At 45.3% G+C, this 14,634-nt stretch overlaps 1 protein-coding gene across 8 annotated transcripts in view; it reads left to right on the top strand.

The window, feature by feature from the left end:
• elovl6 (ELOVL fatty acid elongase 6) overlaps nucleotides 1-14,634 on the top strand; it is a 106,956-nt gene that overhangs the window by 57,423 nt on the left and 34,899 nt on the right. The window contains exon 1 of one of the 8 annotated variants that reach the window (XM_063046355.1): nucleotides 12,355-12,831. The exons of 6 other annotated variants lie outside the window; for them this stretch is intronic. In XM_063046355.1, coding sequence (XP_062902425.1) covers nucleotides 12,593-12,831 — 239 coding nt within the window. In that variant the 5' untranslated portion in view covers nucleotides 12,355-12,592. Of the gene's footprint in view, nucleotides 1-12,354; nucleotides 12,832-13,718; nucleotides 13,740-14,634 lie in introns of those variants that run through there. One more of the 8 variants, XM_063046362.1, reaches the window with a different exon arrangement.

Raw genomic sequence — 14,634 nt, 5'->3', positions numbered from 1 at the left:
ATGCTGAAAAGGTGATGATTTGTCCTTAAATGACAGTAGAATTGGAATGTGAAAGCATTGTGACAGTTTCTAGGAGTAGATTTAAAATGAAGTTGAAGACCTCGGGCTACCCATGCCCTTACACTTCCTCCCTCACTACCATTCAGGGCCCCAGACAGTCCTTCTAGGTGAGGCGACACTTCACCTGTGAGTCGGCTGGGGTGATATACTGCGTCTGGTGCTCCCGATGCGGCCTTCTATATATTGGCGAGACCCGACGCAGACTGGGAGACCGTTTCACTGAACACCTACGCTCTGTCCGCCAGAGAAAGCAGGGTCTCCCAGTGGCCACACATTTTAATTCCATGTCCCATTCTCATTCTGATATGTCTATCCATGGCCTCCTCTACTGTAAAGATGAAGTCATACTCAGGTTGAAGGAACAACACCTTATATTCTGTCTGGGTAGCCTCTAACCTGATGGCATGAACATTGACTTCTCAAACTTCCGCTAATGCCCCATCTCCCCCTCGTACCCCATCCGTTATTTATTTATTTATTTATTTATATTTATATATACACACACATTCTTCTTCTCTCTCTCCTTTTTCTCCCTCTGTCCCTCTCACTATACCCCTTGCCCATCCTCTGGGCTTCCCCCCTCCCCCTTTCTTTCTCCCTAGGCCTCCCATCCCATGATCCTCTCGTATCCCTTTTGCCAATCAACTGTCCTGCTCTTGGCTCCATCCCTCCCCCTCCTGTCTTCTCCTATCGTTCCGGATCTCCCCCTTCCCCTCCCACTTTCAAATCTCTTACTAGCTCTTCTTTCAGTTAGTCCTGACGAAGGGTTTCGGCCCAAAATGTCGACCGTACCTCTTCCTAGAGATGCTGCTTGGCCTGCTGCGTTCACCAGCAACTTTTATGTGTGTGGCTTGAAGACCTTGGGGTTCACAGGCAAATAACCAGCCAAAAACTGGCACCAGTCCAAGAACTGTGACATTAGGAAGGCAAACCTAAATCTGTCAGGTGTTAGGTTTTAAACCTAAAGGATGTGGAAATGCAGCAACATTTAAAATTGACCTGCTGTTGGATTGAAAGAGCATTTGTAGGACACCAGATGGAGATGACAGATGAAAGGGCATACATAACGTGTTAGAATACTGTTGGGCCAGTTCTACTTGCTGTTTCGCTTTGCACTGAGCTGAGTCTCAGGCTGTGGCCTGTTCCGGGCTCCGTGTCTCAGGCTGTGGCCTGTTCTGGGCTCCATGTCGCAGGGCTCCAGGACGTTTACTCTGCTCTGCACTGAACTGAGTCTCAGGCTATGGCCTGTTCCGGGCTCCATGTCTCAGGGCTCCAGAATGTTTACTGGGCTCTGCACTGAGCTGAGTCCCAGGCTGTGGCCTGTTCCTGATACTCTGGGCTTCGTGTCTATGGACTCACTTTTGTTCTGAATGCTATTTGCTTACTTCCATTGCTTGCACAATCTTTGTTCTCTCTGTACATTGGGTGTTTGACAGTCCTTTTTAGTGGGCTCTTTTGGGTTTCTTTGATTTGTGGCTGCTTGTAAGAAGACAAGTCTCAGGTTGTATAATGTGCGCGTACTTGGGTGATAAATGTCCTTGGAACTTTGTTTTTGGAGGTAGGAGGATGTGAAGCTGACTGGAATAGACGAAACTTGAGGTGACAAAAGTGTGGATGGCAGTTTCTAGCAAACATAAGATGGCAAAATACTTGCACACTGGTTTCCAACAAATCCATGCTAATGGAATGAAAGTCCTTTTGATAGTCATGAACCTGGATTGTACATACATTTTATTTTCTTTGCTGCATATTGAGCATTATGGAGTCCAAACATATGTTTAAATTTATTCCCATTAATTGGCATACACTTTAGATCTTGACCTTCAACTCCTTCCCTTTTCTTCTTCCTGTGCCAGATTTGCAGATTGTTACAGGCGGGGCTTAGTTGGGTTGGGTGGGTTCAGCAGGCTGGCAGTGTGGAAATGACGGAGAGCATCGCACTCTAAAATCAAGGTAGGGAAAGGGCGGGGGCGGTTAATTACATGCAGGAGACTAATCCCACCCGAGACAGGTGGGGCAGATTAGTCATATTCCCTTGCTGTTGGGACTTGGCATCCTCCACTACCAAGTAGAGGTTAAACACCAACTAGAGGGACAGCATCTCACCTTCCACCGGGGTAGCCCACAATCTGGCAGAATGAACATTGATTTTTCCAGCTCCCATTAACGGTTCCACCCCCACCCTGACCCTTTGCTCTCTAAACTCCCATCTTGATCAATTTGGCCCCCATCACTGTCTCCCTCCCCCCTACATTCCATGTTCCACCTTCCTCTCATCAGATTCCGTTACTCCCTGTCACTTTTATCTCCCAGCTTCTGATACCATTCCGATTCTCCCCTCACTCATCTGCCTATCACCACTCCAACCCCCTCCCATCTTACCTGTGTCTATTTATTGCTTCCTAGCTCTTGCTGTACCTCTTTGCTCCAGCATTTTGTGTTGTGAAAATGGGCTATTTCCCCTCTATCTCTCAGTCTGCACAAAGGGTCCTGATCTGAAGCGATTTGCTGTCCATTTCCCTCCAATAGATGCTGCCTGTGCTGCTGAGTTCCTCCAGCGTATTGTGAGTCCGCCATCGAATCGTGGCTGATTCATTTTTCCCTCTCAGCCCCGTTGTCCCGTCTTCTCCCCATAACCTTTGACATCCTTACTAATTATGTAGCTGTCGACAGCTGCTTTGGGCACCCCGCTTGCGTAGCGGTTAGCACGATGCTGTTCCAGCGGGGGGCATGGGGGTTCAGAGTTCAGAGTTCAATTCCAGTGCCATTTGTAAGGATCCTCTGTGCAACCTCCCTGTCGAATGCGTGGGTTTTCCCCGGGTGCTCTGGTTTCTTCCCATGCTCTAAAGATGGAATGGGTAGATTAATTGGTTATTGCAAATTGTCCCCTCACTAGGTGAGAGTTAATCGGGTTGTCAGGGGCTGCTGGAGCGCCATGGCTTGAAGGGCTGGAGGGGCCTAAACTGTATCACTAAATAAATAAACAATACTTGGCCTCCACACTAATCCGTGGCAACGAGTTCCATAGATCCTCTGGCTGATTCCTCGGTTAATTAATGGCCAGAATTTGATGTCTTTGCCATGTGTGAGGAAATGGCACAGGAAAAGGCCGCCTTTGTTGAAACAAATTACATCAGGATACAGCCAATCCAATTTCCTGAAGGGCAGAATTTCAACAGGGAATGGGTGCAAACACTTCAAAGCATCCTCAAAAAGCTTTTCTGAATGCTTTGCACAAAATGGATAGGCACAAGTAGGTTTGCTTCTAGGACACTTTTTTTTGCTACTAACGTTTTTCACTGGAAGTTATTAAAGTGCATTGTGGTGACCTTAATTGCTTTCGGCTCTGATGTCCTTGTGGTATTTGGATGCAAATTTGTTGGAACCAAATGACATAACTTTGTGATTGTTAAGATGCCCACCTGACCGCCTCCGGGGTTTAGACACGCCAATTCTTCGGAGTATGGATAGCTAGCACTGTCCCGATAAAGATTCTGACCTGCTCTGCTAATTGGTGGCCATGTTTTGCTACCCAGATTTGGATATTTAAAGAGTACTTGGGTTCGGGGCTCAATTATCAGCTCAGCTTTGGTTCAGTATGCGATTGCATTTCGGTTTTCTCTCTCATTCTGATTCTCGTCTAGTCTCATCAAGTTCTCATCTAGTTAAGAACCCTGTTCTTGCCTCAGGTTCAAAATGGTGTCTCGATTCTAGTCTAGTATACTCTAGCACTTGGGCCCTTGTCTTCCTCACCTAAATCTCTCATCACGGTGATACTCAGAGCAGACTCAGCAAATTCTGCCCTGACTTTGCAGTGCAGCTATGTTGTGAACATGCAGCCACAGATTGACAAGAAGCTCAGAGACCTCAGCCTTCACCCTGCCTTGTGTAGCTGGATCCTGGACTTCCTGTCAGATCACCGGCAAGGGTAAGAGTGGGCTCCCTCACCTCTGCCCCTCTGACCCTCAACACAGGTGCCCCTCAGGGCTGTGTCCTGAGCCCCTTCCTTTACTCTCTGTATACCCATGACTGTGTCACCACCCACAGCTCCAATCTGCTAATTAAATTTGCTGACGATACTATATTGATTGGCCTAATCTCAAATAATAATGAGGCAGCCTATAGAGAAGAAGTCATCAACCTGACACAGGTGGTGTCAAAAAAACAACCTCTCCTTCAACGTCGCAAAAACAAAGGAGCTGGTTGTGGATTACAGGAGGAATAGAGACAGGCTAACCGCTATTGACATCAATGGATCTGGGGCTGAGAGGGTGAACAGCTTTAAGTTCCTCAGCATTCACATCACCGAGGATCTCGTGGTTTGTACATACCAGCTGTGTGGTGAAAAAGGCACAACAGCGCCTCTTTCACTTCAGACAGTTGAAGGAGTTTGGCATGAATCCCCAAATCCTAAGGACTTTCTACAGAGGGCACAATTGAGAGCATCTTGACTGGCTGAATCACTACCTGGTATGGGAACTGTACTTTCCTCAATCGCAGGACTCTGCAGAGAGTGGTGTGGACAGCCCAGCACATCTGTAGATGTGAACTTCCCACTATTCAGGCCATTTACAACGACAAGTGTGTTTTTTTTTAAAAAGGCCCAAAGTATCAATGGGGTCTGGAGTCTATTCCAGCTGCTACCATCTGGGAAACGGTACTGCAGCATAAAAGCCAGGACCAACAGGCTTCGGGACAGTTCTTCCACCAGGCCATCAGACTGATTAATTCACGCTGACACCATTGTATTTCTATGTTATATTGACTGTCCTGTTGTGCATGCTATTTATTATAAATTGCACATTGCATACTTGGTGACGTAATATGAAGATTTTTACTCCTCATATATATGACGAATGTAAGTAATAGTCAATTCAATTCAATTTATAACGATGCACACTGTGCATTCTTCATCCAAATCGATGTTTCACAAGCAACCCCATCGTGCACAAATCGAAGCAATCAAATTATTTCGGATGTTGTCTGAGAACATGTAAAGTTGCAATTTCTCAGTTATTTCATGCCAACCAAATATTAAATTCCATTACAGCTGAGGTAGATTTTGAACTTGTGATTCTCTCGTTTGTCCAAGTGTCTGGAGTGCTAATTGGAGCAAAAAATGTTTACAGATGCTGGAAATGTGTAAAGCAAACTGGAAATAGAGGCGTAAACATGAGCAATTCTGCAGATGCTGGAAATGCAAGCAACACACATCAAAGTTGCTGGTGAACGCAGCAGGCCAGGCAGCATCTCTAGGAAGAGGTACAAAAAAATGGGAACAAGGTGAGGTGAAGTCAAGACGGTTGATGACCCGTCGGCAGTTAGCAATAAACTGACGAAGGGTCTCGGCCCGAAACGTTGACTGTACCTCTTCCTAGAGATGCTGCCTGGCCTGCTGCGTTCACCAGCAACTTTGATGTGTGTTGCCTGGAAATAGAGGCAGTGCCCAGTAAGTCCGGCAGCATCAGACGGGAAATAATTGTTGACGATTAAGGTCAAGAATACTTCATCCTTAAACTGGAAATGTTAGAAAACATTTCAGTCCTGATGAAGGGTCTCGGCCCGAAATGTTGACTCATTTACGTAGATGCTATCACTCCTGTGGAGTTCCTCCAGCGTTTTGTGTGTGTTGCTTTAGATTTCCAACATCTGCAGATTTTCTTGTTCAGGAGCCTGATTCTTTGCCTTTAAACCAATTTATTTTATTCTTAAGTTTATACTTAAACAAGTATTTTTAATCAGTGACTCATAGATGTGAGGGGTATGTTGTCCTGTTGTCTTTAAATGTGCTTTTAATTTTTAACCATTTTTTTTTGGTTATTTGAAATGATCCACCACTAAGTATTCTTGGAATGTTAGGCATCTTGATTTTAATCCACCACAATAGATCACTGCCATCCAAAATAGTTTAAGGTGGTGTCTGAAGAAAAGTAAACGTATCTTTTATATAGCACTTTCATGATCTTATTATCCTTAATAACAATGAAATTATTTTGAACTGCAATTATCAAATAATAGAAATCTTAAATTTTGATTATCATAAAGCTCTTAAAAGATGATTTATTGAAGTCAGGCACTTGTTTTTGTTGACTGACCCGTCACCTATGAGTAAGAACATTCCCCATCCCCTTTTCCCTCTCTCACCATTACCTCCTTGCCTGCCTTTTGCCCTCTTCTGGTGCACCTCCCACCTTTTTCTTTCTTCCATGACTTTCTGTCCTCTTCTATCAGACTCCCCTTCTCCAGCCCTGTATCTCTTTCACCAGTCAACTTCCCAGCTCTTTACTTCATCCCTCCTCCTTCCAGTTTCACCTATCACCTTGTGTTTCTCTCTCGCCTCCCCCCAACCTTTTAAATATAGTCCTCAGCTGTTTGTTTCTCCAGTCGTGCTGAAGGGTCTCGGACCGAAACCTCGACTGTACTTTTTTCCGTTGGTGCTGCCTGGCCTGCTGAGTTCCTCCATTTTGTATGTGTTGACAGTAACGCATTTACTTCATTGGAACTGTGTGGAGATTCGGCATGACATCCAGATAGATAGAACGATACTTTATTGATCCCAAAGGGTAATTACAGTGTCACAGTAGCATTACAAGTGCACAGATATACAAATATAAGAAAAATAAGAAAAAATTTAAAAAATGAGTTATCTCTGTTATGTACCCCGTAACTGGGTTGCCAAACCAGCAGAAATGGATCACTCAGTTGGAGTCTGGATTACTAGAACTAAGAAAGTTTTATTAAAGAAACAAGCAACACAGTACTCTAATCGAAAGGATAATGAATGCAACGGTTCAGCAATGATAAACATACATGTACACAGAATTCAGATAACAGGATCAATCTAGCTCTATCGTTGTCTAGGGGTAAATGACCAATTTCAAAGTGACGCAAAGTTCAGTTCAATTTAGTTCAGTTCAGTTCGCAGTAATCGCTACCGTGGTGATGGACAGTGGGGGGGTGGAGAGAGAGAGCAAAACGAATGAATATTCAAGGCTTCCACACACAGACCTTCGCAGTCAGCTTTCGGGCGAGTCCTTTGTGATGTTATCTGAGGTCACCGACTGTGACCCCTCCGTTTCCAGATACGATCGTTGCCCTGCGGTGAGCCTGGCACCCAGGCAAGGGTGGACACACACCAGGTTCCCGCCGATCGTGCCTTTCCACCCTGTGCATTTATGGCCTGGTACTTCCCACCGACTTGTGAGAGACGCACCGCTTCCAGGGTCTTGTTACCTCGGGTGTCGTGTGTGTCCTGCCTTAGCGAACCTGTCCCTTTTTATCCCCCTGCTGGGGTATCACCTGTCCATCACTTCAAACAGTTCAGGGTTCAAAGGGGGAGCCGATCTTGACAGCTCTCCTTCCCCTTCATTAGCATCTCCAAGTGCTGCTCCATTGTTTTCCTTATCTCTCTCTCTCTCCTGAAGACAGGTGGCAGACCAACTGCTGATTCCACTGGTGCCAGCACAGGCCAGCTACATCTTAATCTATGTGTATTCTTGTCACATCTCAAACAATCTAACAGAAGGGGGAAGGCACCAGAATGAAAAGACGGGGCAGGGGAAAGAGGATAACTAGAAGGTGATAGATGATAGCAAAGAGAGCAGAATTAAAGTAAGAAATAAATACTCAAACTTGATAATGAAGTGATTGGAATTAAGATTTTGTTACACCTTATAGTGATTAGTTGGTTGTTTTGGAACAGTTTCAATTTATTGAGTAAATTATCACATGGACTGAGGTACAGTTTTTTTTTGTTTTGCATGCCATCCATAAAGATCAATTCTTTACAGCAGTGCATTGTGAAAGCAATAACAGTACCAAACAAGGTTTTACAGAAAGTGCAGGCAGGCAATAAAACATTATTGAAGTATAAACATTATTGAAGTGTAAAGTACTATATACTGGAATGTGCAATGGAATTGAGCAACCTCTAATATTTTTGTTCCATGTTCTAAAGATTAAGTCTCATTGTAGACCTGTACATTTAGACATTAGCCTGTGTCATAATGACCAGGGTAGCCTGAGTTGTTCGGTACATGGTAAGGTGTTGAAACAAATTTGTTGCAACTTTTAAGATTAGTATGGCTTGAATTAGTCACATCCAAAAATAGGGCACGAAACCAGCTTCAGAATTGTGCTCAACATACAAAAGTAAAACCTTTTAGTAAGGTAACTAATATCCACTTAAGGGTGGTGGGGGAGTAAGTTCCTAGCAAAGGAGGTGTAAGGCACTCCTTCCCTCTGCTAGCCTGCAGGTGACCCTTTGGCAAAGTGTAGCACCTACTTAGTCCCCCGGTCAGGGTCATGTGAAGCTGAGGGAGCGGGTGGTGGATGGTCGCATGAGCAGCTGGTGCATATCACAAATCCTTCTTGTGTGACCAGAAACGCCAGGCAGACAATCGCTGAAGAGTATCGATAATGGCTTGGTCACCCGTCTTGTAAAGTCACTGCCCTGAAGAAGGCAATGGCAAACCACTTCATGGGACCATGATCTCCCACGTCATATGACACGGCTCATAATGATGTCATATGACATGGCAAATAATGATGATGTCATATGACATGGCACATAATGATGTCATATGACACAGCACATAATGATATCCACTTAATTGCATATTCAGTTTGCTTTGTATACTTGATATGAGCAACTAATGCAAAACATCTTGCTCTTACCTGAAATACAAACTTGCTGAAATGGGACCTTGTGTTTCCTTAAAGTGTAGAAGTGCTGTTGATTCTCTGACAATGCTCACAGTGATTTCCATTATCCCACTTGTTTCCTTCTAACCTATTTTCTCTCAGAAATCAGAATCGGGTTTTTTATCACTTGCCTATGATGTGAAATTTGTCGTTTTGTGGTGGCAATGTGGTGCAAAGGTATATTTAAAAAAAATCTAAGTTACAAAAGTAAGTAATACAAAGAAGAGGAGTAGTGAGGTACTGACATGGGTTCATGTACCGTTCAGAAATCTGGTGGCAGAAGAGAAGAAGCTGTTCCTAAAACGTTGAGTGTGGATCTTCAGATGGTCAGGGTTTTGCTGCCATTGAGTGCGAGTTTGTTGTTGTGGCACCACTCATCCAGCTGATCTATCACACTCTTGTATGCCTTCTCGTTGCCACCTGACGTTCTGAGACGACAGTGATGTCATCTGTGAATTTATAGATGTCACTTGAGCTGTGCTTGGCCACAGAGTCATGAACGTAGCATGAGTAGAGCAGAGGGCTAAATATGCCTCCGTGAGGTGCGCTTATCTCTGTTCCACACCACAGTCATCTTCTGATGAGGAAGTCCAGGTTCCAAATGCAGAGAGAGGTGGCCCAGGTTTTGAAGATTGGTTATTACTATGGAGGGAATGATGATCATAGAAGCATAGAAACAGGCCCTTCGGCCCATCTAGTCCATGATGAGCCACTTGAACTGGTGTTAAATGTCAAACTGTAATCATAAACTGACTGTAATCGTATGTCTTACGATTGTCTAGGTACCCAAAGTAGAGTGGAGAGCCAATGCAATTGAGGCCGCTATAAATCTGTGGTGGCAGTATTCCGTTAACTCTCCTCTGATTCTCCTTCTGTTCACACATACCAGATGTAACTTGTGGCTGGGTGTTGGTGCATGGCCAAGTGGTTAAAGCGTTCGTCTAGTGATTTGAAGGTCACTGGTTCGAGCCTCAGCTGAGGTGGCGTGGTGTGTCCTTGAGCAAGGCACTTAACTACACATTGCTCTGCGACGACACCGGTGCCAAGCTGTATTGGCCCTAGTGCCCTTCCCTTGGACAACATCGGTGGTGGGGAGAGGGGAGACTTGCAGCATGGGCAACTGCTGGTCTTCCATACAACCTTGCCCAGGCCTGCGCCCTGGAAACTTTCCAAGGCGCAAATCCATGGTCTCATGAGACTAATGGATGCCTATAACACAGGAGAAATCTGGAGCACCAGGTGAAACCTGTGTGTTGACGAGGAAAACATAAGAGCATAAAAATTCGCACGTGGCCTGTTTGTCATGGTGGCCATGGGTGTTCTCAGTCTGACCTGGGCAAGTCCGCTGCACTAAGGTGACTTGCACCTGAAAGTGCCCAGGCTCAGCGTGATGGAGCTAGGGATGTTGCTGCTAACACAGACTGACTGAGGCCTTTCTGTCAAGAAGTCCAACATCTAGTTACAGGGAGGGGATTTGAAGCGCAATGAGGACAGTTTTCCCTCCAGCTCCTGAGGGATGATTGTGTTTAAGCAGTGAGCTGAAGTCAATAAACAGCATCCTGCTTATCAGGCTCCATTTTCCAGATGGGACAGGACAGAGAGAAGTGCAGAGGTTAGTAGAGCGATTTGAAAGATGAACGAACTGGAAAAGGCCCATTGCAGCAGGAAGGTGGGGTTTAATATGATCCATAACCAGAGCTCAAAGCACTTCATTTTTGAGTCAGTGCCACTGGATGGAAGTCGTTGAGGCAGGTTGCTGGCCCCGGCTTGGGCACTGGGATGATGCTAGCTCCCTTGGATCCTGTCTGGGGAAGTGAACACTTCTCGAGCAGTGTTGAAGGTATTTATTAGAACTTCAGTCCATTGGGCTGCATAGCCCCTCAACGCCCGACCCCCAGTGTGTTATCGGGCCCCGCAGTTTGACATGGGTTGACCCTGGCTAGGGTCTTCCTCACGTCAGCTGTTCCTCAGGAGGGGAGGGGAGGGTCCTTCCTCACTGGCGCATTGTCTTGTGCATCAAACATGCATGAAAGACATTCAGCCTATCTGGAAGCGCGGCGTCACTGTCATTGGCGTGCAGGTTGATCCATTAAGGTCCGATTGTGTCTCCGGTGTCACAGAAATGGCTGTATATTCTCTGCGAGTAATCCTGTCTTGCCACCTTGATGACACAGGAAAGTGCAGCTCTTGCTGACCAGAGAGCCATCTGATTTGAAGATAGCATCCTGATCTCTCAGCAGTGCTTGGACCTGTGCTGTCAACCATGGCTTCTGGTTTGCCCTCACAGAAATGTGTTTAGTCCCTAGTGCACTTCTCTAGGAAGCCAGTCACAGATCCTGCATATGCATTGATGTTAATGTGATTGTTGTAGGTGGCTATCTCCCAGTGTTTCCAAAACAGTTCCACAATGCTGAGTTGACCTGCTTCTGGCCAGGTCATTCTCTCTTTTTCAATTGGTTTGACTCATAGAAACATAGAAATCTTCAGCACATTACAGGCCCTTCGACCCACAATGTTGTGCCGACCATGTAACCTACTCTAGAAGCTGCCCAGAATTTCCCTGCTGCATAGCCCTCTATTTTGGTAAGCTCCGTGCAGCTACCTAAGAGTCTCTTAAAAGACCCTATTGTGTCTGCCTCTACCACCTTCACTGGTAGTGCATTCCACGCACCCACCACTCTCTGTGTGGAAAAACTTGCCTCTGATATCCCCCTTATATCTACTTCCAAGCACCTTAAAACTGTGCTCTCTCGTGCTAGCCATTTCAGCCCCGGGAAAAAGCCTCTGGCTATCCACACGATCAATGCCTCTCATCATCAGGTCACCTGTCATCCTCCGCTCCAAGCAGAAAAGGCCAAGTTCACTCTATTATGCTCTCCAATCCAGGCAACATCCTTGTAGATCTCCTCTGCCCTTTCTCATTAGTATCCACATGCTTCCTGTAATGAGGGGACCAGAACTTAACATCTGACTCAATCAGTCAGTGATCTGTATGCAGGAATTGGCACAGCAGATAAGTATCCGAGGTGGGGGTGAAGAGCAGCTCGGTTGATAAGCACCAGTGATGTTGGTATAAGCCAGGTCTTGTATGTTCCCACTTCTGGTAGCAAAGTCAACATGCTGGTAGAATTTAGCCAGGGCTGTTTTTAAGTTAGCATGGTTTTTAAGCCAGCAATGATAACTGTCAGAGTGTTTGGCTTGAAGGTTACTAATGGCATTATAGAGCTCACGCAAGAGCCCTGGGGTGGGGGGGGATTGATATAGACAACACAATCACTATGGCAGAGAATTCCCTCGGAAAATAGAAAGGCCTGCACTTCACCAATTAAGAACTCTACTAGAGGCAAACAGTGGGCCGTCACTATTCAAGCATTCACACGCCAGTTCTTATTAATTCCCTGGATCTCACCAGAGGTCACAGGATTTCTGTTGGCCTGATAAGAGAGAAAACTATCTTAACTGGATGGCCGCTTCAGGGGTGTATCCTGGAGCCACATTTCTATCATCTTGAGCCCATTTCTCCCCCCTTGTTTAAACTTGGCCTAGATATTTAATGTAAGATGTTAATGGATTACTGTGAGGCTGATTTATATAGTCTTTGGACTTTACTGAACTCTGACTGCCCAGATATAAAGAATTAGTATTTTGGATGGTGTGGGAGCTAGTGAAGATGTGTCAGCACCTCCCCAACACTAGGAAAATATTGTATCTTAATTGTACTGTTACGAGAATACACATAAAATTAAGATGTTTGCTGGCCTGGGCTAGCATCAGTGGCATCAGCAATTGGTCTGCCACCTGCCCTCAGGGGAAGGAGAGATAAGGAACAATGGAGCAGTGTCTGGAGATGTGTAATGAAGGGACGTGGGAGAGAGAGCTGTCTGGAGCAGCTCCCCCTTTGAACCCTGAACTGTTTGAAGTGATGGACAGGCGATACCCCAGCAGGGGGATAAAAAGGGACAGGTTCGCTAAGACAGGGACACACGCCACCCGAGGTAACGAGACCCTGGAAGCGGTACGCTTCTCACGAGTGGGTGAGAAGTACCACACAACGACCAGGGTGGAAAGGTACGATCAGCGGGAACCCGGTGTGTGTCCGCCCTTGCCTGAGCGCGGGTTCACTGCAGAGGATCGACCGCATCTGGAGGAGGGGTCACAGTCGGTGACCTCAGGTGACATCACCAAGGACCCGCCCAAAAGTTGCTTGTGAGCCGTATCGCCGGTCTGTGAGTGAAGCAGTGTTCTGAATGATCAGTTGTTCCTGTTCTCTCTGTCTCTCTTCCCCCACCTTGTCCATCGCCATGGCAACGATTACTGTGAACTGAACTACTAACTGGACTGAACTTTGAGTCATTTTGAAATTGGTCATTTACCCCTAGACAACGATAGAGCTTGATTGATGCTGTTATCTTACTTCTGTGCACATGTGTGTTTATCATCACTGAACTGTTGCATTTATTATCCTTTCGATTACTGTGTTGCTTGTTTCTTTAATAAAACTTTCTTAGTTCTAGTACTCCAGACTCCAACTGAGTGATCCATTTCTGCTGGTTTGGCAACCCAGTTACGGGGTACGTAACAGTACCCAACCAAAAAAATCCAAAAGGTTTTAAACCATGGCATCAAGGATGCTGTGGAAGTTGCAGTAAGGCAAGGGTTAAAGGCAACGTTCACAGGGATAGCTTGGTTCAGTTATAGTCAAGTGAGATCACTGCAGACACCTCTGCTCAGTACAGATGAGATAGGTCGGGGTGGCTGTGTACTTAAGCCAGATGAGTGAGACTTTCTGAGAAAGGTCTACCGAAAACAGTGTTCCATTGCACAATAGGGGTGCCAGAGACAGGCAAGTTAACAGAAGAATGTGAAACCTACCAAACAAGTAAGGCACAATTGTCTTTAACTTCAGAATATCATCGACTGTCTGCTTGAAGTTTCAATTGACTTTAACACTTCTATTGTGAATGGCAGTTATTCCTGTAAGTACAGAATTCAACATAAACAATTTTACTAAATGGTCAATATCAGTAACTGAAAATTTTTGTTTTTATTTTCAATCCATACTTTTTCCATCTTGCTATTTCCACTCTTTGCTACAATAAATACTGACTCATTTACCCAGACTATGCTAGAACAAGATAAATGTCCCCTTTCTCACTGTAACATTGTTCTGAAGCTTCTGAAATGGTGTCTCCCAGATTTTGTTCCCTCACTATTCACAAGCTGACTTTTAGCTCCCTTCTTCTCTATCTTCCCAGCCCAGCTTTCATCGAAAGTTCCTTTTGCATTATTGTTGACCTCTTCTTGCCCTCACTTTTTGCCTTCCTACCTGTGAAACTGGCAGGCATCTTCACTCTAGTATTTCAAGTCATAGCTTGAAGCGAGAGCTGGAATGAATCAGTCAGCCAGGTGTCTATGGAAGAATTTTTGAAATAATTCTTCAAAACCACAGTACTGGTAAGACAGTTTGTGCAGTAAGGGATGGGATTAGACACTTAGATGTGCGGTAAACACACTTTTCCATCAGTAATCATATCCCCATCTAGGCATTGAAAAGTCACTCGGAAAAGTGAAGTGCCACTGAAATATTAAAATGTCCATTTCTCTGTATCTTTGATCTTATGAACGTTGGGAATTTTGGTAAAATCCTTCACCTCACAGTTCTCTTTATTCTGCCTCTTGCCCTCTCCCCCCCCCCCAAACCCTATTAACTCAGACAACTATATTGTCTATGAATATCCATCCATTTTCCCAGATCCTCGGATCTGCCGACTGCTCCCAAACTATAGCTGCCCCTTGTAATTAAGCCGAGGAAAGCCACTAGTGTGGCAAGCTTTTCTGCCGTTGTTCAGACCCTATATGATTGGCCTTCTG

This window comes from Mobula hypostoma, chromosome 4 (assembly GCF_963921235.1).
Source record: "Mobula hypostoma chromosome 4, sMobHyp1.1, whole genome shotgun sequence".
In the NCBI taxonomy this organism is placed as follows: domain Eukaryota; kingdom Metazoa; phylum Chordata; class Chondrichthyes; order Myliobatiformes; family Myliobatidae; genus Mobula; species Mobula hypostoma.
The sequence above is the reverse complement of the archived record's forward strand: the minus strand, read 5'-3'. Positions and strand labels throughout refer to the sequence as shown.